This window comes from Salminus brasiliensis, chromosome 24 (assembly GCF_030463535.1).
Source record: "Salminus brasiliensis chromosome 24, fSalBra1.hap2, whole genome shotgun sequence".
NCBI classification, from domain to species: domain Eukaryota; kingdom Metazoa; phylum Chordata; class Actinopteri; order Characiformes; family Bryconidae; genus Salminus; species Salminus brasiliensis.
Window position 1 is genome coordinate 24,287,232 of NC_132901.1, and position 25,510 is coordinate 24,312,741.

Here is a 25,510-nt window from a genome sequence, read left to right on the forward strand (position 1 = left end):
TTTGGGCCACACTACATTTGCTGTTGCCATAAATGATCAGTAAGTGCCTCAACTAGGTCTTGAATTGTCTGCTGCACTGGTGAGAGGGCCAACGCTAATGCAGTTACTGCTGTAGGGAGCCCAATGTGATGTAGTTTCAATGCCGAAACTGATGAAGGGTGAATGGATTGGAGTTTAGTATAAGGCAAAGCAACGCTGATGCCATCGTGCCATTTTTTAATTCCATCTATTTGGTTTCTCCCTTTGTCCACTTTTTATAGGTGATCTACTCTCTCAACACTAAGAATGAGGAGCAGGAAGCGACCTTGCAGACTCTACGGCGCGTCACCACGGAATCGCAGAGCTCCCTCCAGCCGACCTCAAGCCCAGACGAGGAGGAGGATGAGGTGTCTGCATCCGCCCTCAGGATCCGACTTTTGGAGCTACAGGCCACAGTGGAGGAGGTTAAGAAACGCACACATCGCCACACATTCCACCTGCCACCATGTTGTTTATTTGTGTTAAGCGGATGTGACCTGTGTTCCTTAGGCGGAGGAACGCGGGCAGAGGGCTGAGATAGAGCACGCGGAGCGCATGGCTATGCTAACGCAAGAGGCCGTGGACCTGCGTCGAGACTACCAGAGCCTGCAGACGGAGAGAGACAGCCAGCGCCGACTGCTGCAGCAGGTTCAGGAGGAGAACAAGCGCCTGGAAGAAGAATGCCAGCAGCTGCGGCAGGCCAGCGATGAGGACAGACAGAGAGGGGAGGACGAGAAGAGGAGGAAGGAGGAGGAGAAGAGGAAAGAAAGTGAGGAGAGGAGGAGAGAGGGAGAGGAGAGGAAGAGAGTGGAGGAAGAGTGCGAGAAGCGGTTGCACGCGCTCAGAGCTGAACTGGCGGCTCTGAGGGAGGACCGGGAAATGGCCGAGGAGGAGTGGAGGACGGAGAAGGAGGAGTGGAGGAGCAGGATGATGGTATTGGAGGAGGAGAGGAGGGAGGAGCAGGAAGCGGCAAGAAAGACTCTGCAGCAGAGCCTCAGCGAACACATCAGCCAGTGGCAACAGAGAGAGCAGGAGAGCCGCAAGTCCCAGAACTCTGTGCTACAGCAGAGGCTGAAGAAGGTGGAGGCAGAGTTGGAGGCGCGAGAGCAGAGGCTGAACGAGTGCAGCAGACACAGCAGTAAATTGCAAGAGAGAGTAGAGGTACACATGCACTTCCACACACACTCAAAGTGTGAATGTACTTTAATCATACTGTAAAAGGCTTTAGGAGATTTTTTGCTTGCGCCTCCTCTTTAGCTTATTTGCTGCATTATGCTGCAGTTAGACAGTTGTGCCACTCTAGAGCTATGAACTTACATCATATAAGAAAAGAAACACACACTAGCTTTACATTATTCTGTATCTTTTCTTGGACAAAGAAAAGCACCTGCTTTCACAGCTGTAGAGTGGCGCTACTGTCTAACTGCAAGATCATCAGGAGGTCATAGGTTTACTGTGACCTGACAGAGTAGCAGCCCACCATGGTCAGGAGTCTTTGAGTAGGAGGGACTCGGATCTAGAGGGCTAAGCCTGGATATGTCATGTGAATTAGTAAATACGTACTGTGCATCACATCATTCCTGATCCTGAGGTTGTGCAGACCTCAGCACTGGAGAACAGACAGATGTTTTGAGGCCTGCTGAGGCCTGCTTCACACTTTCACACACAGACTTTTGCTTTTTGGCCATTTCATTGCCCATGTTAACAGGTAGTAGGGTTCACACAGGCTGCATGAGCTGAGCTGCAGTGCCTCACAGAAGTGGTGCGGTAATGTAGGCAATAGGCCAAATCAGCATACGACCCAATAACCAGTAGTGTGCCACTGGCAGGACAGGGGGCTTGTACCAAGAGTTAGTTCTAATAAAACTAGATGTTTTAAGGTCACTGTTGTTGATATATCAGCAAACCTGGTGCTTCGGAAGCTGGAGGAGATAAATGCTGCCTAATGCCAGGCGTTGGGTAGAGGGGTATAAAGCCCCCCAGCATTGAGCTGTGGAGCAGTGAAAGAACTGTGGTCTCTGGAATGATGGATGGTGGAGGTCCATCCAGTACTTTTGAGATGGGTTGAGTAGACATCCTGTAGAAAGCCCTCTTCCCTGGATGGTAGAGACAATTACTCCAACAACAAAAGCAGGAACAACTCTTTTTTAAATACCCTTGACTTTGGAAGAAACAGTGACTGAGCAGGTGTCTCAGTACTTAGTATAGTCAGTATAGTGTACTTAAATTATATATTAATATAAGTTGCTTGTGTATTTTGCAAGTTGTAATATACTGTATATATGGCATTAAATGGCATTAAATATACTTTTTGCTCCACTTTCCTCATCCATTCAGGATCTGGAAGAGCAGCTGGAAAACGGGCGTCACCAAGTTGCAGAAGCAGAAAGATTTGCTAAGAAAGCAGAGGAGGAGTTAGCTGTGGCGAAAGAACGATTGTTACTGCAGGAGAATGAACTGCAAAGCAAATCAGGTGAAAAAAAAATACACTGCTCCTCAGGCAATTCTTATAAGTGTGTCGCCTGAGAGTTGCTTACTCACAGATTTCTTTTCTCCTCTTCTTCCCTCCTTAGCTATTTTTCTGTTTCTTCTAACCCTTCATTCCCCCGTCTTTCCCCTCTCTGTCCCTTTGTAGAGGAATTGCTGAGCCAGAGCTCTTCTCAGGTGCGGGTGTCTGCCGAGGTGGAAGAGCTGAGGTCTCAGCTGAGTCGTCTGAACATCCGAAACAAGGAGCTAGAACTTCAGAATAGCGGCCGATCCAACGACCACGCCCGCATGCTCAAACAGGTCCAATATGAAAGCCGTACCTGCCTTCACAAACAGTTCAAACCTTACCTCTGTCTCACATAAGCTAGGATGGCCACATTCTGGGCGATTCTAGCTGTGGACATAGGAGTGTGTGTGTGGTCGGGAGTGAGCTAAAGTGATGTAGCGTAATGTAAAAGTGTGCACCATCCGTTTGAATGTATTTCAGCATGCAGACACTCTGTCCTCCATGCGTCTGGAGCTGCAGCGCGCTCATGCCGAGGAGATCCGGCGCCTCCATCAAGAGGTGGAGAAAGAGCGAGGGAACGACAGACAGGAGCTGGAGGAAGAGAAGAGGCGCGTGCAGCAAAAGATGGAGGAGGAGAAGGTCCGCCTGAAAGAGCAGCTGCGGAAAGCTCTAGAAGAAGTGATCCGCAAGCATGCCAGCGAGCTGCGCCAAAGCAACGTCTTAATGGATGAGGAGAGGAAGAAAACCCAGCAGGTACTGTGAAAGACCGACGTCTGTATGAAGATAAGATAAGATAAGATAAGATAGTCCTTTATTAGTCCCGCAGTGGGGAAATTCTCAGTATGACAGCAGAAAGGGATAGCAAGACACTCAGTTATAAAAATTTGGATAAATAATTTACACTATATACACAATATAAATAAGAATTAAAAGAGCAATAACAATACTATTTACAGCAAAAGACTCTTAATTGCACATGGGGGGGGGGTATTGCACATAGTATTCCCTGAACATGAACATGTGTGTGTAGTTAAGTGTGTGTGTATGTGGTCCGCTGGTTGTGCAGTCTGACGGCAGCAGGAAGGAAGGAAGGACCTGCGATACCGCTCCTTCACACACTTGGGGTGAAGCAGCCTGTCGCTAAAGGAGCTGCCCAGTGCTGCCAGAGTCTCATGCATGGGGTGGGAGCTGAAGGCGCAGGTTGCAGTTGTAGTGAGCAAGACATCAGCCTGTTCATCCACAGACTACTATAGTAATACAGCCCTAAGAGCACGCTGTGAGGCTGTTCACACCTTTCAGTGATCAGATCATGTTCAGATTTCACACAAGTGTTCACCAGGGCTCTCAAACTGCCGGCCTGCAGGCCACATCCGGCATGTGAGGCAGCTTCACATGGCCGCTCACATGTGAAAAAATTAGGCTTAATTCTGTATTCTTTTTTTTTATTATTATTGATCAGCTTAACTATTTTTAAATGTTTACCTTGTTTTATGTCATTTTATGGTTTTATATTAATTTATAATATTTTGTTTTTAATTCTACTGAAATCCAATTACCCAGTGATTTTTGCCAAACCCAGCCTGCTGGTAGCACGTCTCACGCTACTCAGAGGTGCTAGCTCACCATTTACAGCACAAAAAGTACTGTTTTTGACTAAATCTCAAGCAGCATTACACAACTACACATGTTAATTAGTATGATAGTTATAAAAAACACAGGCGGGAGAGATGAATCCCCCTGCAGCAGAGCTACTTTCACTGAGCAAAAAGAGATGCAAATCTCTATGAAAGCGATGTGGTGAGCGAGATCTTTTCCACACATAAATTTACTTACAGGAAGACTCGCTTCAACAACCTTGACAGCTCTGCCCCCCCCTTTGGAGAATACTGCCTGGCTAGTGGCCCCCAGCTAATTTTAGTTTGACTGTTATGTCCGCACTGCGGACAGAGTTTTCCACAAATTGAGTTGAATGACTGGTGTTGGACATTAAAGAATGACAGAGTGACGTATGTAGGCAGTTCTGCTGTATGCTGTGTTGCTCCTGAAACCCCAGCAGCTGCATGACTGGAAGTCTAATGTCAGTAGCATGTTTTATGGTTGTGTGGGGATCTTATCTGAGAGTGCCTCGTATGTTTCCTCCACCTCACCTGATTCAGTTCATCAACATAATGGATTAACAGTGCAGTGAACTTATTGAGAATAAATATTTAATTACACATTGCATCACATCAACACTGATCCGTAGACAGTTCGGCAGTACGTGCATTATTGCTACAGTGACCGCTTTCTCCGTTCACAGGCTGAAGAACAGAGGGTAGCAGTTGAGGAGCAGAGACAGAGTCTAGAGACAGAGAGAGAAGAGCTACGCAAACAGTTACAGATGTCCATTACAGAGGTGAGATTCTATCATCAGTCTGCTACAGCCATGGTGTGGGGAACCCCAGGGCTGCAGGAGGCATCCACCTTATTTCACCAGTTTATTTTTTTTGCCTTTGTGTTGAATTTCCAGTCATTTCGTATCACATCATATGCAAAGCGGATGCAGTCAGATGTAGGCCGCTGCCGTGGGCGCTGAGCATACAGTCATCAGTCAACATCTAGCTGAGTTACCTGAATTTGCAGACCACGAATGGCATAAAGTCACCCAACAGCAATGTTAAAGACTAGTGGAGAGCCAGGAAAGACATGAACACTGTGATTGGCAGTCAAGGTTATTTCACCATAGTGATTTCTGAATGTTCAGATATTAGTACTGTGTTTAAATCTGAATAATAACCTCTTTTTATTTTGATTATTATTTGACATTTTTTGAGCAGTTGTCATTTCTCCAAATAAATAAATGCTCTAAATAGTAATATTTTATTTGGAATTTAGAGGAAATTTAGTTGTCCATGGTTTATGAAATACAACATAAATGAATAAATAAATAAAATAAATATAAATAAAGTAATAAATAATAAATAAATACATTTCCCTAAACACACTGCCTATAAATAGTAAAACCAGAGAAATTGGGATACATGTAGGGTGGTCTTCATTTTTTCCTGAGCTGTATATCAACAGATCCACTGTGGAGGTTCAAACACAAAATAAACAAAAGTGGCCTCCCATTGTTCACGAATATGGGATAGGAATTATAGGCAACCACTTGTTTCTTTTGACTCATGTGAAAGTTTATATGGCTCATAAATAAATGTGGAACCCCTGGCTATTCATCTAAGTATCCCAGGTTGTTGCTATGGGGCTGCTATGATATTCCAGGTGGTACCTAGGACTTTCGCAAAGGATCAAGGATTGTAAACCCCTGTGCTCAGGAGCACAAACATAAATAATAGTCATTTGTGTCCTGTCATCAATGTGCCACGGTATGGTGGAGCTTGGAGACGGAGGCGGGCGTACTCGCAGGGGTTTCATTAAAAAGGAAAACATACCGCAAACTGCCATGAACATACATCCACATGAACATGCGTAAGACAAGTCAAGGGAAGGAGTAAGGGGTACCTATACACAGGGACACACAAGGAACACCTAGAACTAACAATTGGGCGTGGCTAGTGAGGAGACACAGGTGGAAACACTGACGAACGGGCAGGGCTAAGACTAAGCCATGTGCTTGAGAGCACAAGGTGAGGCCAGACAGAGACTAAGGCGTGACACAATGTCCGATGTCAATTTGTCTTGCAGATAAGTAAACTGGAGGCAGTGATCCAGTCCCTGGAGAAGGAGAAGGAGGAGGCGAGGAGAATGGAAGAGGACAGAAAGCGTGAATGGGAACGGGAAAAAGAGCAGGAGAAAGAGAAGGAGGAAATGAGGCTGCAGCCTGTGTGTGGACTGGAGTGTGAGGAACTGAGGAAGGAGCTGGAACATACGCATCACAGCATGCAAGAAATGCAGGTATGCAGAATTTGAAATCCAAGCATTATCATGTAGCGTTTCTTATTAAATCCTGGGTTTTGAGAAAGAGAGAAAGAGAGAGAGACTCATTTGCCCACCTTTCTGTAAATAAATGTATCATCCAGGGAGAGTTTGAAAGACTACAGGCGGAGATCTCCTCTCTGAACAGAGAGAAGGAGCTGCTGCAGCAGTCAAGCCACAGCATGGAGGAGAGGATCAGGTGTGTGTGTTGATATTGACACCCAACCGAGCCTTATGACAGTTGTTTGATATGATGAATGCAATCTGGAAAGCTGATACCGTCTGTATGTGTGTGTGTGTGTGTGTGTGTGTGTCTGCGTGTGTAGGCTCCAGTTTGAGAAGCATTTCTCAGATCATGTGGCAGATCTACAGAAGGAGCGGGAGAAGGAGATCAGAGACATGAACCACCACTGGCAACACAGGGTGCAGGAACTACAGACTCAGGTAAAGAACACACACACACATACACACACCTGCAAAAGCCCACACGCACTCTAAGCGTCTGTAAACGTCGTCCCTCTAGCTGGAGGAGAAGAGGGCTCTCTCTGAGAAGAGCAAGGAGGAGAGAGAGAGGGAGCACTGCTATGGCAATGGAGAGATGGAACGGATGAAGCTGGAGATCCAGAAGACGAGAGAAATGAACAGCTCACTCAGAGCACAGCTGCACTCCACCATTCAGGAGAAAGAGAGGATGATGAAGAAGCAGCAGTTGCAGGTCAGTAGGTAAACACATACAGACACCAACCGCAGGGGACATGCGTCATGCTGAGCTTGACGTCAGTGCTCCGTACTTTGTGTTTGTACGCTGTAGGTTGTACAGGAAGAGGACGAGGAGGAGGAGGAGGTGAGGGAAGATAAAGAGAAGCTGGAGGAGAGGGTTGAGTGCGGTTGGCGTCAGAGAGAGGAGGAGTTGTTACGGGCGGAGAGGCTAAACCACCAGCGTGCCCTACAAGCTTTGGAGTCGCGAGCCAGTGAAGAACTGCAGTCTGAGAAGCAGCGTCTCCATACACAGCACAAACTACAGCTGGGTAACCATGATAGCAACACACACACACACACACACACATGAACACTGGTATAGTAGCATGGCCAGCCTAACCAACCTATGACCAGCTTGGCAATCAGCTTGGTCAAGTCGGTCATGCTGGTAGACCAGCTAATCCATCAATCTCAACTGAAAGCTTCACCAGTTTTTCATACCAGCATAGGGCATGTTCTCATATCTTAACCAGCTTGTCCATTATAACCCAGCTTGGAGCATCTGAAACCAGCTGGATTTTCTTACAGTAATATCAGAATATTATGACCACCTACCCAACAATAGCATTAGATGCCATCATGCACTGATGATCCTTGGGCGCTGAACACCCAACAGCCATGCATCGTCAAAGATGCACAGGCCTTCACACCTGGTCATTTCTCAACTCATGGACCATGAGAACCAACTATTTGGTTATTGTTAAATTAATAATTTATATAATAAAAATATAATTCTTCACATGCGTCATAGTTACAAGATAAGCAACACTTCGCTTCGACTATGGGTGATCATCACGTTTTGGCACATCTGGGTGTTCATATACTGAGTAAAGTATGAAGCAGAGCTGGGCAATATGACGTTATTTTATTGTATTGTATTGTGATAAATTTGATTATCCTAATAACAATAACCTTTTCTAAGCATATCGATGATACTGTTGGTGCTTAATAAACACTGATTTCATTAATAACAGTGTAATTAGACTGGTTTAATTAGATGAAGAGCAGCAGATGTTGAGTATAAATCACTGTATTCAGTACAGGAGAGGATCTGAATAGTAGTTATATATAAGAATCTGTTGCTACTGATGTATTTAGTCTGTGATTACATGTATCGTGATAAATATCATATACCACAGAAAAAATCTTAAATATTGTGATATAGTATTTTTACCATATCGCCCAGGCCTAGTACAAAGGAATTTCCTCAACACTTTATTAACTATATAATATCTATACGTATATAACATTATATGACCAACTTGACCAAAGGTGTTCACACACACACACACACACATCATTAACTATATATTAGGTATTACATCATATGTTATCTGTTCTTTTTGTGGTCCTCTGTGCTTCCCCTGTGTATTTGTATGTATATGTGTGTATGTGTGCATAGAGAAGCAGAAAGCAGAGTTAACTCAGCAGCACACCGAGTGGGTGAGGCAGGTGACTCAGAGACACATGCAGCAGATAGAGGACCTGCAGACCGAACTCCAAACGCACACTCAGATGATGGCCCTGCAACAGGTAAAAGCGCCGCCAGCTCAGCGCTCACAGTCTCAGTAACGCCACAATGACTGATTCACACACATTACCGTACCAGCCCACGACCTACCCACACAGCACTAGTGCTGCTCAACATAAAAGACACTCTACCTTCTCCTTCATCTTCTCCTCCTCTTTCCACAAGGATCTGAAGCAGCAGAACCGAGTGCAGTCGCTGGAGCGGCAGCTGGATGAGAGGAGCAGTGAAGTTCAAGAACTGAAGAGAGAGAACGAGGAGCTGCGAGAGCGAGTGACTGCACTCAACATGGAGAGAGAGAGCAGCGCCAACCAGAAATATGCAAGCAGGTTAGCTTATCATGGAGGTTCGAAATTCAAACTGGAAACAACTGGGAAAAAACACATGGGTTCTTCAAGGGTTCTTCAGTGGTAGTGATTATATATGGAATTAACTCAAATGACTGTTGACTCTCACATACAAGGAAAACATATAGAAGGTGATCCTTTGAAGGACCCATATGGTTCTAAATTGCACCAAAAAGGGTTCAATTATCACTGCCCTACTTGAACAGTTACAAATCAGGGGTTGTTTAAGGGTTCTTTAGCCAAGGTAGTGATTATATATGAAATTAACTCAACTATTATTATAACTATTTAAATGCATTACTGCTTCTTTGCCTGGTTAAATGACTCTTTGCATACAAGCAAAATGTATTGAAGAACCCATATGGTTCTAAATTGCACCAAAAAGGGTTAAACTATTGTTTACATATATAAACATTTACAAATCAGTGGTTCTCCAAGGGTTCTTTAGTCAAGGCTGTGGTTCTATATGAAATGAACTCATAGAACATTTGAATTCATACATGGTTTATTGCATTTGCCTTCATTTGCCTACAAAAATGCCTTGTAGATGATTATTAAAGGAACCTATATGGTTCTAAATAGCAATAAAAAATGGTTCCACTATTAATAACCTGAACCTAAACCCCTACAGATATTTACAGAAGCTTACTGTTGCCATATAGGCTGATTTTGTCCGTGTTGATGCCATTTCATCTCAGGAAGTGTCCCAACAACTGCTGATGTTTGTTAGAATAAGCCTTTATAAATGTCTGTACGGGTTTAGATCAGCTGTCATGAAAGGCCTACATATGAATGCTGCCCCTCAGTTCAATGCTGCCTACGTTCTGTGTCCTGTGTGTGCGGATACGGAATGACACTAAGTGTTATGCGCTCGTGAATACACGGTCCGCTAAATCTGTCTTTTTGCATGCTGTCTAGTTCCTGGAGGGAGAAAAGGGATGAGTGCGGAAAGATGGACATGCTGGAAGAGAGCAACGATGGAGTCCAAGAGGAGATAGAGACCATGAAAAAAGAGCACAGAATGGAGCTCCAGACCATAATGTCAGACTTCAGCTCCGCCCAGACACAACTACAGGCCCGCATTGTTGCCTTGGAAACAGAGTACCTACTACACCTACTGCATCCATTACACCATCAATAATGCATCAGACCACTCACAGTCAAACACTCATAAACATACAGGCCGCGTTCACAACCCAGGGTTGACTGCTGAACTGATCTCCAGAAGGCATGAAACTGAAGGGGGGGGGGGGGTGTTCTTCATTTTTAAGCAGAATTTGTATGTTATTTTGTTTTGTACAATTTAGGAGAGGATAGGAAAGCGTCACCATGGAGAAGGTTGGGGTCGTGAACATTTGACATAAGGGCAAATGATTGAAAAAGACCCTCAGGATGATTTAATGTTTAAGACTCTGGAGTGTGCACAAATATGGCCTTCATATAAAATGCAGCACAGAAGAGGCTCATCTGTTTGTGTTAGACCTTAAAAGACAGAACTAGAAGCCTTTCGCAAGGATGAATGGGTGGAAATGCCCCAAACTTGCCAAAGGTACTAAATATTGACCTTACAGAGTACCCAAACTTTTGCTTTGGGCCCTTTTTGTCATTTTAAAGGCATAAAAATGAAAAAGGTAATATTGCTTAAAATATTGGGGTAGCCAAACTTTTGCATGCCACTGTAAATAAATAAATTATAAATAAATGAATAAATAAATAAATAGCTACATGTTTAATACATCACGTGTGCACGCAGGCTGAGAGAGAGGGAGGAGAAAGGGAAGAGAAGAGTGGAGGATCTGCACACCATTGCCAAACTACAAGACAAGCTCAGTGAGAGAGACCAGCTGATCAAGAGACTGGTGGTTAGTACAAGAACACAAACACACCTGCAGCAAATGAGCCTCATCTCCATCTCTGATAAAGTGCCGATTTCAACTAAGTTTTCTCTCTCTTTTTTTTGTCTTCACCAGGAAGACCTGCATCAGCTGTCTCAGCATCCCCCTCACGGCAGAGATGGAACAGTTAAGCCCTACGAGTCAAGAACTCGGCCTGGAAATCCTACACCGGCTATGAAGGTTACTTAACACACATCCGTTTATCCACTATCACACTTACAGCTTACAGTGCAAGATCATCTGCGAACTGCACACGTAAAGGGCCCATATCCTGAAGTTTTCCTGAGGTCCACTTATGATGTTTGGGGGGGGTTTATGTAGCAAACATGAGCGTTATTATTTTTAAATGTCAATTTTTATCCCTACAAGCTCTGTATTGTATGTCTTTTAAGCTGAAACACTCCTTATAACTCTCATAGATGGTTGGGCCCTTAATTGGGGGATATATGCAAGTATGTGGGTTTTTGTGACATCACAACAATGAATTTACAATAGGTCGGTATTGAGGCTTAGCTTTGACACATGCAGTGTGTACCCTTGTGGGTTTGTGGACATTTAGGACCCTGTATTAGCAATCTTTAGGCAGGCTGGCAGCAACTTGATTTAGGGCGTCAGTGTTTCTTTGCTATTGTAACGACGGGAACGTACGTCTTGCTCGGGTTAAAATGCACAGAATGCATGTACTAAGTCTCTTAATTAATCAGGGGTATGTTTTTTTGGGTGTAATGTGCAATAATAAACCAATCAGCCTGTCGCTCGCCATTCCCTTTAAGAACCAGGTGCAGTCTGACTTTGGCGGACTGCTAGTTCAGTAGGTCTGACTGTTGACGAGGTTGTCTGCCTAGGTTGTTTTTAGTCAGTGGAGCTCCTCTTGTGTTTTCTGTTGCCAATACACTAATACGCCAGAAACTGACCTGAATACCCCTCATTTTGAGACCACCACGCCCATCAGCGTAGATATATTCACAAGCAGCGCTGCTGTTTAAACTACATGTCCTGTGCAGGGTCCCATCAAACGTCAAACTTTAATCTTTCCATTAAATAAAGCATTAAAAATAATTATAAAGTATTTTTATGGTATTCACCCTTTAAATAAATGTAAAAGCTGTGATGGACACAAATAAAGTGGAGCTGACCGATGTGTGGTACTGTTGTCTTCTAGCTCAGTAACAAACATGCCTTATGCTGTAAGTCGATACCTAAGAACAGCATGTGGTCAAGCTAAAAACATCTGCTTTGTCATGCTTTCAGAAGATGGTTGAAGACATACCACCACGTGTGACCAGTGTACCAAACCTCAGTGCACTGGAAGGGGGTTCCCCCAAGGCCCCGCGGTCTAGCAGTATGGAGCAGCAGGGTTCCCGTGGGCTACCTGGGTTAGATCAGAGCAGCCGGGGGATCCTGCTGTCAAGGACAAACACTCCCGGTTCCCCTCATACAGAAGCCCGGGCTGCTGCTAGACACACTCAGTCTCCCAACCAAGATCTTCAGCACCAGTTACACCTCAACTACAGCCAGCACATCAGGTAGGTTTAGAGGTTTATATCATGCCACCAATAGTAATCAGGAACCATCCGCTGAATCACATTTCTAAGACAGATCTGCGAATGAAAGTAATTGATGTTTACAAGGCAGGTAGAAGCTTTACGAAGATAGTCGAGTGTTTTCAGCTTGCAGTTTTTGCAGTTCAGGGGAACTGAGGAGGTCTAGATGAGATCTGGAAGGGTGAGAAAACTAAAAGATAACCTGGTAATATGCTGGTAAGACAGGCAAATCGAAATCCCCATGTAATTGGCAAGAACTCACAGGGCGATTTAGCTGAGTCAGGAGTAGCGGTGCACTGTTCAACTGTGCAGCATTGCTTCCTCAAACATAATATAAGAATAATAAAAAAACTGTACCTGCAGATGGGGTGGGGATGGGCGGAGGCAGAGGCGGCGTTAGAGAAGCTGTGGACAGTTGAGGTGGGGACAGAATATCAACCCAGTGCAGCTCTTAATTCTCAGTTAAAGCCTGTACAACATGGTATCACCATCTGAACTGCTGTTCGGTATCAGGTATAACATATTTACACTTACACTGAAGGCATTTAGCAGACGCTCTTCTCCAGAGCTACTTACAAAAGTGCTTCACTGTTTACTCAGAAAGACCCGTAGCTAGTACCCTTAGAAAGTTCCTCTTAGTTTAGATGCTACTAAATACAGAAGTCAGTATGGAGTCCATGCTATTTTGCGATCTGCTTGTATGCATAAGTTCGTCTCGTGTTTTAGGACCCCCTCTGAACAGAGAGTGATCGAAACAGGGCCGGACGCTCAAGACCCCCAGAGACAAGAGTGGTTCACCAAATACTTCTCATTTTGAACGGACACAGACGCACGTGGCTCATGAAGACTTTCTGATGGGTTCAAATGTAACCTTCGAACCCACACTACCCAGACTACGCGGGACCGAGCCAAGAGGTTAAGGCAAAATACATTCATGTACACGGACTATGCCATTCTAATCCTATTTAACCAGCAAGTCACACAAAAGGACACGTTTCTGTTCTCATGAGTTTGTACGTTACTGTGACAGTAAAGGAAAACCTGAAGGCCTCATGTCCAAATGCTTACCAGACCTGCCGTGATCCATGGCTATGCAACTTTTCAGGGATATTTTACAGACACGGATTAAGCCTAGTCCCAAACCTACTACTGAGACTTTTTTTTCTTTTATTTTCCGGTTCAGGACTAAGCTTTATTTTGATTTCTCCAGAAGTTCTACTGCTACTACAGAACCTAAAACCGATCCTCCAGAACTGTAAACTCGGGCTTGACAGTATGAACGAGCACTGATACACAGAGAATGTTACATATGCATTGTTGCGTGTGTCTTGGATTTGTTACATGATCTGCTAAATGCAAGAGCTGTCATTTGTTTAAACTAATGGTTCACCAAAAAGAATGAAGCTCCTTCTAACCCTGAACACAGTCAGTCAGACAAGATAGGTCTTATGCTCAGTTTTTTGGGATTTTTATAATTTTTTTAGTGTTGCAGTGGAGCTAGGAGGCTAATAGAGCATGACCTGCTTTCACAGATCCAGATTTCGCTTATCCTTCGAGTAAAAAGGTCTTTCCTGGACTAGAACCTTAAAAGTTAAGTGATGCCATAGAAAAAGCACTTGTGGTTACATAAATAACCCATTGAGCTGTGTTGGCTCAGCAGTTAGAGCTCCATGCTATTGATGACAGGGTTGTGGGTTCAATACCCAGGCTCAGCAAACTGCCACTGTTGGGCTCTTGAGCAAGGCCCTTCACCCTCTCTGCTCCCTGGGCGCTGAAGTTGGCTTCCCCACTATGTGTGTGTGTGTGTGTGTGTGTGTGTGTTTGTGTGTACTGCCCCTAATTCAGTATTGTTACCTTAACCCTTGTTCACAAACTGAGCCAAAACGTCTATGGGCTGATTTCTAGACCAGGATTAACCCTAGTCCTGGACTGTGTCATATTTAAAAGGAAAATTGTCCATTGAAAGGAAAATGAATAGGCTTAATAAGTCCTGTCTGGACACCCTACAGTTAGTGGGGGGTGGCTAGAGTAGCCTTGTAGCTTTACTTCCAAACTAGACAAGCAGATTCTGCACCCCAAAAACCTTGCTGATGGACTGTGTTTGAGGGGAGGGGTCGATTTGTGTGTGTTTAATTTTTTGGAGAACTGTTCTTTTAAACCTTTATAAAAGATATAAGATTAAAACTCATTTCCATTGCCAAATTACACTTGTGTCAGACTAGACACTGAATGTTAAGCACACTAATATCTTTATCTTTATATCTATAAATATCTTGCTTAAATATTCAATACAATATATATATTGCAAACCCTTCTGAACGCTTGGCCCTTGGCCTGTACTGCAGTTTTTAGGGGTCTGGGTCAGTCCGGGGATTAGAATAGCCACAGTGAAAGCAAGAATACTTGAGTGAACCACTTGTGTGCAGATCTGGGGAGACGTCTCAGGGAGGGAGATCCTTCTGCAACATTTAACAGGTACCAATCTTCAGCACGCTGGCACCGATAGGCTGATCTCGCTCTAAAGTGCTGTACTGGAACTGCACGTGATTCTTACCTTGGATTAACATTGGAGACACCAGTGGAGATCCGTCTGGGAATTAGAAAACACATGTCTGCAGTGGTGTGTCCACAATTTTATGTAATAGAGGGTGGAGGACCGGGGGACCAGGCTGTAATGTAATAGAACAATGTTGCATTTACAAAACATCTGATTTTAGGGCCCCAAGTGGTCCAGCTGTCACTATGATCAGAGAATCGCTGGTTCGAATCCCGGTCATGCTGCTAGCCATCAGAGAGAGCACAATTGGCCTTGCTCTCTCCCCACATCGCTTCGCTGTGGCGCTGGCCGTCACTGGTACATTGGAGCCAGGTATGCAGTGCTTCTGGGCATGCAGGTTGCCTGGTGATGTTGCATTGGCGGCAGTATGAAAAATGTTGTGTTGGAGAGGGCGTGTTGGTCTTCGCCCTCACCAGTGTCGGGGGCATCACGTGCGACGGGGGGAGAGAATGTAATTAGTGGTCCAAAGAAAGAAAATCTGATTTTTACTTTATGGAGCAAGATGACTGGAAGGATTTGAGGCTACTCTTCAAGGTCTTTTGTTGGCTGCTCTGGGCCTTGCTCTTGTCCACCAGGTAGTGCAGCCAGAGAATGTTGGAGTGAGGGTTATATTCATTATGTAGGTGATCACTGTACTGGCTTCATGTTTTTTTACAGCTCCTAATATTGGAACCCATTACAATATAGGGATGTGCAATCAGAGGATCTTCTCAACGGCTCTGAACTACAGTGTACAAAATGTAGAAAAAAGGAAATCAGCACACAACGTCTCCCAACACTGTGTGCATGCACTTCCTCTAATAATGGGATAACTGCAGAAAATCAGATTATGAATGGATTTTTGAGAGCATGTAATGCACTCACTGTCATCTTCCTCCAGTATGTGCCAATCAGCCTCTACTGCCACCACATCAGTCTTCACAAAGCAACCGTCTCTCGAACTGGTTTCATGAACTTGACACTGAGTTCAATGTTCTTCAGTGATTGTCCCAGTTACCAGATCTGAATGTAGTACTTTTGGGATGTGGTAGACTGGGAAACTGCTCCTGAAAAATCTGCAGGAACTGCAGGTAAGGTAAAAGGAGGCCTAGCCCATTATTATTATTATTATTATTATTATTAAAATCTATACATAAAAATCACCGCCATTAGCATAGTGTTAACATACACTAGAATGCCCTCATTGCACGCACGCACAGAGCAATGGTCCAAAACATTAAGACCAGCTATGCTGCGGTATAGAGCATTAGAGCTGCAAATGACATTCCCCACCACGAATCAGACAAGGCAACCTTCCTCCATCGCTCCAAAGTCCAGTCCAGATGCTTGTGTACCTACTGTAGGCTCACCTAACAGCCTTTCCTTTATTTAATGTCTAATTTGTTTTTTTTTTTACAGAGCGTTAGAAATATGCAAGTTTTACAGTATGATTTCACAACAATATTAGTACAGGTCTAAAAGCACTGATTTTAAAAAAATGTCCGCGTGTGTGTGTGTGTTCACTGAAACAGTCTACAGTGCTGCAGTGCATCTGTGGCCGAGCGGTAGCTGAGTATCTCTGACTGGAAGGATTTGAGGCTACTCTTCAAGGTCTTCTGTTGGCTGCTCTGGGCCTTGGTCTTGTACTTCATGGTCAAAAGCTTGTCCACCAGGTAGTGCAGCCAGAGAACATTGGAGTGAGGGTTATATTCACCCCAGCAGTTACTGAGAAAGAGCGGAGGAAAGGGGAGACTATTAAAATCAAAATGCTGTAAAAGTTAAACTTATTATAATCATTAGAATTATTATTATGATCTGTTCAAGTAGTCACTAGATAATAAGATAAAAGAAGTCTATTACAAAATATATATACATACACTAAATGGACAAAAGTATTGGGACACACCTCAATGATTCAATTCATGTTTCATTCAGTCCCTTTGCCACAGGTGCATAAACTCAAGCCCCTAGCCATGCAGTCAGGGTTTCTTCCACACATCAGTGAAAGACTGGGAGGTTCTGAAGAGCTCACTGAACTCCAGTGTGGTTCTGTATGTAATAGGAGACACCGCTGCACCACCAACAACAAGAAGTCAGCTGGTGAACTTTAGACCTTCCCTCCTAGATCTTCCTCCATCAGCTGTGAGTGGTATTATTACTGAACAGTGGAAGAGTTTAGGAGGAACAGCTCACAGAGAGCAGCTCAGTGTCCACCGAGTGTCTGTCAGACCACGTAAAGTTACAGAGCGGGGTCAGGGCCGAGTGCAGAAAAGCCTCCAACTGACTCAATAACCGCAGCAGAACTCCAGACCTGCTGCTACTGGTGGAGCTAAGAGCAAAGAGGGACCAGCTCCTTATTAATGACTATGGATTTAGAATGGGAAGCTCTTTTAGGTGGAATGTGTCCCAGTACTTTTGTCCATACAGTGTCTACACACACAAACACCAAGTATATTTGGAAGCGTGCAATTTAACCATGCAATTTAAGTAAAGCGGTCACTGTTTTTTGTCCGCTACGGGGAATTACACAATTTACAGCATCTGCTGGTGGACAAAAACTCTGCTGTGCTCCTTTAAAGAACGTACGTGTTCCCTGTTGTGCCAAGCAGTTAGACTCCGGCTCAGTTACTGAAGCACTTACTTGTTCTCGTTCTTCATCAGACGATAGATTTCAAACTGGTAATCGCCCTGACCCATGAACAACTCCTCATCGTTTGCTATGTCACACGACACCGTTAGTCCGTCTAGAGGAGAGAGAAAAAAGCCAAAGGATTTTATTCGTAAGGCTTCAAACATGCATGTAGTTTAAAAAAGAAATGTTATGAACTGCAGTGAGAGACACACCAATCTCGAGCCGGGAGAGTGAGTAGTCTATGATGTTCACATGAACCCCCCGCGTCTCCACTGAATATACCGAGCCATTCAGAATGAAGTCTGTATGCTTCTGCTTGGTTGTTTTCACCAGGATGTTCCCCCAGTGCAGGTCCCTGCAAAAAACAATCATTACTTCAGTGCCTTCAGTTCTGTATATTCATTTGGATCACATTGCCAACGTCAGGCCTGGAGCCAAAGCTCTGCCAGTGGGTCTGAGCATTTGGACGATGTAATTGGATTTCTGCAATAGCTGAGAATCGACAAGATGGCTATGCCTTAGAGGTGATAATAGGCCATGTTTGGAAGGAGAACTGACAGAGAACTAAGCAGGAGTGGAGTGTTACAATAATATACTGTTGGGAATTTTTTGGAATGAGAGACACATGAATTTGCATTTGAAAATGTACTGCCAACTGTTGCAGTCTGACGTTTGTCCATCAGGGGGTGCTATAAGCACATCCATTTCTTTTGTATGGGTCATTTAACACAGCAGTATGCCAGATCTGGTATTTCTTGCTCCTGGGCTTAAGCTATAGTTGGAGTGTAATTCACCACTCCACTCCACTTCAGTAAAGACGGCGCGCCCCCTCATGGAACAGAGATCCAGAATCAGCATCTGGGCTGAGGGGGTAGAGTAATACTACAGGATTTTACACTAATATGACTCAGCCTGACAGTTCTGGAGAGAGGTTCTCCTGCAGCTCCCCCAAATTTTATAGTGCAGCAGCTGCGGTCTGGCCCAGAGGTGCAATTACAGACAGCATTAACATGATTCTATACTCACACCAGCTGAATGTTAATGGGCTTTAGTTGCCTGATAAAACTCACTCACCTTTAACCAGCACTCCTTCTCCACAAACATTGGCTAAGGAGCGGTTTTCAGGGACAATCAGGGTACGTATGGTTCTGTCTACAGCATTGCTCTAGAGTGGACTCGACTGTTATATTACCTGTGTTCGAAGCACAGCGCCTGCTCAGCTACAGCCAGCGCAGCAGTGACCTGGTGCAGAAGACTTTTGGCTTGGGCCATAGAGGTGAGCTACACAAACACACACACAAAACACAAACACATGTGATACATGCATTCTCAGTACTGCAGCTAAAGTACGCAAATGCATGGCCATTTACCTTTCCATTCATATTCTCCAAGTCACTTCCTCCAAACTCAAACTCCAGGATTACAAAGAGCTGCTCCTTACTGAAGAAATCTGGACATACAGACCCAACAGGCAGATTCGCATTAGTATCCAACTGGACAAAAGAGAAATTTGGTACTGCCAATTAACCCATCTGTTCGTAACTCCCCTTAGCACTAGCAGTGCTCTCACCAATGCGGAAATGCCAACCGCTGGGCAGCCAACACACTCTGAGGAAAGTGGCCGCATGAAAGGAGAAAGCGCCATCTACCCACCTGGAGAGAGCACACCAACTGTGCTCTCTCGGATTCTGGCAGCTGATGGCAAAGCAGCATGGCTCGGGATTCGAACACGCAACCCCCAGGCCACAGTGGCAGCACGTTAGACTGCTGAGCCACTCAGATCAGTGGATATGGTTTTACCTGGTCTGTCGTTCTCAGACGTCTTCTCTTGGTCGAATTTATCCCACGCTTTGAGGAGAGCACTGGGGTAACACCCCTGCACACAGTGAAGACTGAAACAACACCAGCGCACAATCAATAAAACCCAAAAAGGCTTTACTGGTTAAAGTAAGGAGTAAATGTTGAGCGTAAACAGGTCTTACTTGTTGAGTCCAATGAAGCCATTAGTTTTGTTGTTCTCCTTTGAGTCCAGGCTACTCAGCTCTCTGCGGGAAAACGTAGAATCAGTGTGTGAGTCATGGCTTATATGACACTATGTACAGAGTAGAAGATAACAATAACACTGATATGTAGAAATCCTCATATTTGCTTAAGTTAGAGATGCTCGGATGATGAATTAGAGATGTCCCAATGATCCAGGCATATTTGAACCAATCAAATATTATATAAGCTTGATCCTTAGTTTTTACTGCTGTGTTCTAGCAGAGTGCCCTCTAGCTGCCACTAACGGACATTATTCCCGGGCCTCAGCAGTGAGGAACGTTCTCAGTGCAGACACTATTTTACAGTGGAAACATGAAAACATAACGTAATATGTAGTTCTAGAGCTTTGCCTGCCTTTAATGCGCTGTTCCTCCAGGTTTTATTATTATTATTATTATTATTATTATTGTTTTTTTTTGGGGGGGGGGGCTGTGTTTGACTATGCCATCTAAACCACATAAGTCCCACCACATCTTTAGTCTTTACTCCACATGAAAGCATTGCACTCTAAACTCCAAGTTTGCAATAAATGGTGCATATCCTAATTCATTCATAAGCACAACACTATGCATGACATAAGCAGGGTTTGAGGTTCGAAGAGAAGCGTACTTAGAAATAATGATCTCATGAAGAATTTCACCAAAGGTTTTCTGGACTTCACCGTTGACCTTCTCCGAGCCTTCCACTGGAATAATCTGGAGAATTAACACAATGTGTCACTACACAATGCAGGACAGCCAATCAGAGCAGAGGTCATTTGCATTTATTTGCATTTGCATTATTTCTAAATGTTTGTGCACATCCTAATACATTCTAAAGAATATATTTAGCTACTCTAGGTTGCACCCATTGCTGACACAGATGTGCAAATCCACAAACACAGAGCCTGTAGAAAAGCACTGCCAGTAGAATAGTGCTGGAGTACATCAGAATGAACCTATTGGCACCATGTCTAATGCCAGGTGTTGGCTAGAGGGGATGAGGTGGGGTGGTGATCATCCAACATCCTGACATCACTAATGTGACTCTTGTATGCTCTTGAATGCAATCAGATCCTTACAGAAATGCTCAAAATCTAGCAGAAAGCCTTCTTCCCTGAACAGTACAGACAGTTACTCCAACAAAAGCAGCATAAGCTCTTTTAATACCCTTGATTTCAGCAGAAACAATAAATGAGCAGGTGTCCCAATATTTTTGTCCTTTTATAATATATAATAATAATACTGTATGGAGCAAGTGTGTGTTGTTTACTGTGCTGTAATGCTAACCAACAAAAAATAAGAGCTGACTGGGTGATGACTTGTGAGCTTACTTTAAGAGCCACAGTCTGACTGGAGCTGTTGATAGTGGAGAACACCTCCCCAAATGTGCCCTCTCCAATCTTGGTGCAGCATTTCATCTGTTCTGGAGGAATGCAGTCCTCGAAGGAGAGAGGCCCGTCCTGCTGACACTCCTGATACACCTTCTCAGCATCGCTAATATCTTCATCAGGACCCTGTAAACAAAAGAGCAAGCACTGAGGAAGCTCACTTATGACGTTTGAAGTTGCATTACCACAGTCGGACATGAAGTGAAAACCTAAATACAGAAATAATACGGAAAACCGCAAGTCTTTGCTCCTACCATGGAGGTGTTCGTCATGGAGGAGTAGAGCAGGCGAGAGGACGCGAGCTTGGACAGTGGGGTGCATGAGACCAGTGGTGTACCAAACAGGTCTAGACTGGTGTCCATCCCACCTGGAGACTTTAGATTGGACAGCGCGAGCCGGCGTGGGGTCGGGAATGCTACAACGAGACACCGAGACCAAAGAGACGAGCAGGGGAGGATCTTAATGCTGAGTACAGTCACACAGTTTGTTGCACATGTCCTATTGTATCTTAATACATATTTATATATTTTAATTTATTTGCATTTTAATCTTAATATTTTTAACTATTTTTAATTTTTTATAAATACTTTACTTCCACTGAATTATGTGGCAGATAAAAAAAAAAGTCACCGCTAGTTGTACCTGGGGCTGGGTGACATTACTTAAAAAGTAAATATCTAACTGTGTATCTTATTAAGTATAAAAAAATTATAATAATAATAATAATAAAAAAATTATATAAGATAACTGCCCTCGGCAAGCTGCACTGGTTATGCTGCTCCTGTACTTTCAGTGTCATCCCCCAGAACCTAAACCATTTGACTGTAGTGTATTTATGAGCTAGTGCACTGTTGTAATGCAGAGTACAGTTAGATATGATATAAAGTATAGCTAATGAATTGTTGCCGTCACACAAAATCTTGTGTCTTCATTTATCTGATGATTTTTCAGGATGTCCTGATGAACGGACCAATACACCAAAAATGGCTCCATCGAAGGTTCAAATTTTGCCATATGTTTAACTAATGAATATGTATATTTTTTCAATGAAATGCCATTTAAGTCAGAATAAAATAGACTATATATTGACTAATAGACATTTTCTAAAACTGAGACTAAAACTATGAGCAGCAGATGAGCTTAAACCCTTTACTGCACTTTACAGCATCTTCAGGAGGACGCATTTTCCACTGCTGGTTACCTGTCTTCTTTTTGTGTATGGAGAGTGCTGCTTTGAGTCGCCCCCAGTTGTGTGTTGTGAGCGTATCTGGAGTGAAATTGGCCAGAACCGAGAGGTTCAGTTGTTCCAATCTGATGGGGGTCCCAGGCAGCCCAATCCCGCTGTTGCCCGGCAACCAATCACACATAGACTCCTGTGTTTAAAGGCAAACACACACAGTATTGGTAATGAAGTACAAGTTAAAAGCTTCAACAGTCAACATGACTACTATAATTAAAGGATTATTAAGGTATTGTGACTGTCATGCAAAAACCTGTATCTCCAACCTTTCTAGAAACTTTATAGAAAATAAATAAATTAAATTTGATCCAAGACATTTTGGATAATTTCCATTGGTCCATCCATCCTGAGAGTCTGGGACAATGTAAAGAACAACTGCCAGATTCACATCAAGTGGAAAAACAACAAAAATGGAGATCTAAGGTTTTTGCATGGTCATGACATTCTAAGGAACAGGATTTCACCCCAGTTTGCGTCATCCTGGCGGGTAGCAGATAGTTCAGAGAGCAGTCTCCAGGCTTAGTCCGGGTCCGACCGTCATTCTTCCTCTGCCTTTTGTCACCCACATCTCTCTTCGACCAACGGCTGACGCTCAAGCCGCTCACGCATGCTTTACGGCCAGTACCGGCACCGGCACCGGCACCGCCACGCTCCTTCTGCACCACCAGTGTCCGCGCTTTACTAGGAGCCACATCGGCCGCTGGAGAAACAGCGAGAATCCCGTATGAGGCTGACAGACGTCTCACCACACCAGTCTTCTGTCCATCACTTTCAGAAGACAGGTCTGCTTGAGAGTTCAGGCTCCCAGAGTGTCCACACTTGCTCTCTGGTGGTGGAGCAGGGACTGCCTGAGCTTCAGGAGACTTGACAGCGGGAACAGAGGGAACCCCGTATGAAGCTGACAGACGTCTCACCACACCCGTCTTCTGTCCATCACTTCCAGAAGACAGGTCTGCTTGAGAGTTCAGGCTCCCACGTTTGGTCTCTGGTGGTGGAGCAGAAACTGCCTGAGCTTCAGGAGACTTGACGGGTGCCTGCTGCTGGAACCTGAGGAGGACGTTGTGGTCCAGAGGCTGGAGAGTGACAGTAAGACAAGAGGACAGGCACTCCAGCTTAAGACGATCGATCAGCGCTTGAGCTGGATCACTGAACTGGGCTGGAGGAGAGGAAGGAGCAGGAGGAGGAATAGTCAAAGAGGAGAAAGATGGAGAAAGGGAAGAGGTGATGTAAAGGGGTTCAGGGCAGGAGCCAGACAGGGCAGAGCCGTGGCTGCTATTCCAAGTTTCTTCAGCATTGGTGGAAGCGGGGAGCTCCATCTCTAAACAGGGTGAACACATCTCCTCTACTTCTAGCTTCCCACCAAGGCTCTGTGTGGACAAGACGTCAGAGACGTCCACCTTCTCCAGCACGACGACAGCACTGGCCGAGCGACACCTGTATGAAAGAGAAATTATTAGATTTTGGAGCATTGCTGTGAGAATTTAATTGCATCCAGCCACAAGAGCATGAATGAAGTCAGGATGTTGGATGATCACCACCTCACCTTATTCCAAACTTTATATCCCTCTAGCCCACGCCTGGCATTAGGCAGCATGGTGCCAATAGAGTGTCCTATTCTATAGGCAGTACCTTGTCTTTACTGGAACTAGACAAGCTGTGTGTGTGCATTTGCACATCTGTGTCAGCAATTAGAAGGGGTGTCCTTCTAATAAACAGATAATCATGAACCTATTGGCACCATGCTGCCTGATGCCATGCGTGGGCTAGAGGGGTATAAAGCCCCCCAACTGCATTGAGCTGTGGAGCAGTGGAAGAACTGTGTTCTCTGGAATGATGGATGATGGTGCTCCATCCAATACTACTGGGGTGAGTTGGGGAGTTTTGGAGGAGGTGTGGTGGTGACCACCCAACATTCTGACCTCACTAACATTGCTCTCGTCACTGAATGCAATCAAATTCTCAAAGCAAAGCTCTTCCAGAATCTAATAGAAGGCCTTCTTCTCTGGATAGTAGTGGCAGTTACTCCAACAAAAGCATGATCAACTCTTGTTTTAAATACCCTTGACTGATGGAGGTGTCCCAATACTTTTGTCACATCGAAGTAAAACACCATCAGCATCTTCAGAACAACTCCATTAAAACAGCTCACCTGTCCTTCAGCTGCTCCACTTGAGAGTCCAGATGTGTCCTAGCTGATGCAAATTCAACACTTGGACTCATCTGACCACGCTCACAGGCCTGGTCCTCCCTGCCTCCATGTCCTTGTCGTTTCTGCACCGGATGCTGGTGTGCACTCTCTGCACACTCCTCTACCTGCCCCACCAGCTCCACTTCCTGACTTGAGCATTGGCAATTTGAGCGCTGGAGCTGGTTGTTCTGCAGAGATTTGTTTCTGGAGGTTTGTGGTTTGATCATCGGCTCTGTGGTGGAGGTGGAGGTGGTGGTTTTGGCAGGAGGTCTGTCGATGTCATCACAGCTGAAAGATGAGAGCTCGATGATGGAGGGCTCAAGGTAGGGCAGGTTTCTCTTGGAGGCCAGGAACGGGGTGCTGCACAGCAGTGGACGCTTGCAGGACATCCTTTGCTCCTCGCTGTCGTTGAGGGAGACCTCACGCAGAACTGTGTGAGAAAGGGCTTGACTGCTGCTGAGGGAGGCAGCAGAACACTTGGGGTCAGAGTTCTCTAGGCGAAAGTTCTCCAAAAGAGCGGGACGCTTGCGCCGGGTGACGCAGCGTGGGAGCGAAGGGACAGCTCGGACAAAGTCTTCTGAAGAGTTCAGAGAGCTGTTGGGAACTCTGAACTGAGGAGGAGGGTGAAAAGGAAAGAAGTAGTAAGGTAAGTAGGATATTTTTTCTCTCTCTCTCTCTCATTCTCATATATAGATAGCCTCTTTAGAGAAGTACTGCCAATAGAATAGGACTCTCTGGAGCAGATAAATATGAACCTATTGGCACCATGCTGCCTAATGCCAGTCGTGGGCTATAGGGATATAAAGCCCCCCAGCACTGAGCTGTGGAGCAGTGGAGGAACTGTGTTCTCTGGAATGATGGATGTTCCTCCATCCAGTACTTTTTGAGATGAGTTGGGAAGTTGGGGGATGAGGCGACTTGGATGACCTCACTAACCCTCCTTCTAAAATCTAGTAGAAAGCATTACTCCCTATACAGTAGAGAATGTTACTTCTTTAGGAA

The 25,510-nt window shown here is 44.7% G+C and overlaps 2 protein-coding genes across 3 annotated transcripts in view; one reads left to right on the forward strand and one right to left on the reverse strand.

The window, feature by feature from the left end:
- Positions 1 to 14,819, forward strand: part of fam184b (family with sequence similarity 184 member B) — a 24,697-nt gene extending 9,878 nt beyond the window's left edge. The window contains exons 2-19 of one of the 2 annotated variants that reach the window (XM_072670465.1): positions 261 to 443; positions 529 to 1,179; positions 2,356 to 2,491; positions 2,654 to 2,805; positions 2,993 to 3,265; positions 4,812 to 4,907; positions 6,197 to 6,406; positions 6,532 to 6,626; positions 6,754 to 6,871; positions 6,951 to 7,142; positions 7,239 to 7,455; positions 8,589 to 8,719; positions 8,883 to 9,043; positions 9,980 to 10,162; positions 10,815 to 10,923; positions 11,032 to 11,136; positions 12,208 to 12,482; positions 13,227 to 14,819. In XM_072670465.1, coding sequence (XP_072526566.1) covers positions 261 to 443; positions 529 to 1,179; positions 2,356 to 2,491; positions 2,654 to 2,805; positions 2,993 to 3,265; positions 4,812 to 4,907; positions 6,197 to 6,406; positions 6,532 to 6,626; positions 6,754 to 6,871; positions 6,951 to 7,142; positions 7,239 to 7,455; positions 8,589 to 8,719; positions 8,883 to 9,043; positions 9,980 to 10,162; positions 10,815 to 10,923; positions 11,032 to 11,136; positions 12,208 to 12,482; positions 13,227 to 13,317 — 3,378 coding nt within the window. In that variant the 3' untranslated portion in view covers positions 13,318 to 14,819. The remainder of the gene's footprint in view (positions 1 to 260; positions 444 to 528; positions 1,180 to 2,355; positions 2,492 to 2,653; positions 2,806 to 2,992; positions 3,266 to 4,811; positions 4,908 to 6,196; positions 6,407 to 6,531; positions 6,627 to 6,753; positions 6,872 to 6,950; positions 7,143 to 7,238; positions 7,456 to 8,588; positions 8,720 to 8,882; positions 9,044 to 9,979; positions 10,163 to 10,814; positions 10,924 to 11,031; positions 11,137 to 12,207; positions 12,483 to 13,226) is intronic. The other variant, XM_072670467.1, reaches the window with a different exon arrangement.
- Positions 14,820 to 16,365: 1,546 nt separating this feature from the next.
- On the reverse strand, positions 16,366 to 24,935 carry haspin (histone H3 associated protein kinase). The gene is made up of 13 exons (XM_072670061.1): positions 24,470 to 24,935; positions 22,785 to 23,754; positions 22,282 to 22,453; positions 21,335 to 21,495; positions 21,024 to 21,206; positions 20,321 to 20,406; positions 19,651 to 19,713; positions 19,469 to 19,560; positions 19,039 to 19,118; positions 18,861 to 18,949; positions 17,881 to 18,023; positions 17,678 to 17,780; positions 16,366 to 16,761 (listed from the first exon to the last, which is right to left on the reverse strand). The coding sequence occupies exons 1-13, from the start codon at positions 24,895 to 24,897 to the stop codon at positions 16,557 to 16,559; spliced, it is 2,775 nt and encodes a 924-aa protein (XP_072526162.1). The 5' UTR covers positions 24,898 to 24,935; the 3' UTR covers positions 16,366 to 16,556.
- Between the last annotated feature and the right edge of the window lie 575 nt (positions 24,936 to 25,510).

Bases quoted from the DNA above. Each gene is read 5' to 3' on its own strand.
- haspin (XM_072670061.1), bottom strand. From the start codon at position 24,897: ATGTCCTGCAAGCGTCCACTGCTGTGCAGCACCCCGTTCCTGGCCTCC. The intron at 18,950-19,038 runs GTAAATGGCCAT...GTGTTTGTGTAG, and splicing joins TGGAGAATATGAATGGAAAG to CTCACCTCTATGGCCCAAGC. The intron at 16,762-17,677 runs GTAAGTGCTTCA...GCTCTTTCTCAG, and splicing joins CTGATGAAGAACGAGAACAA to TAACTGCTGGGGTGAATATA.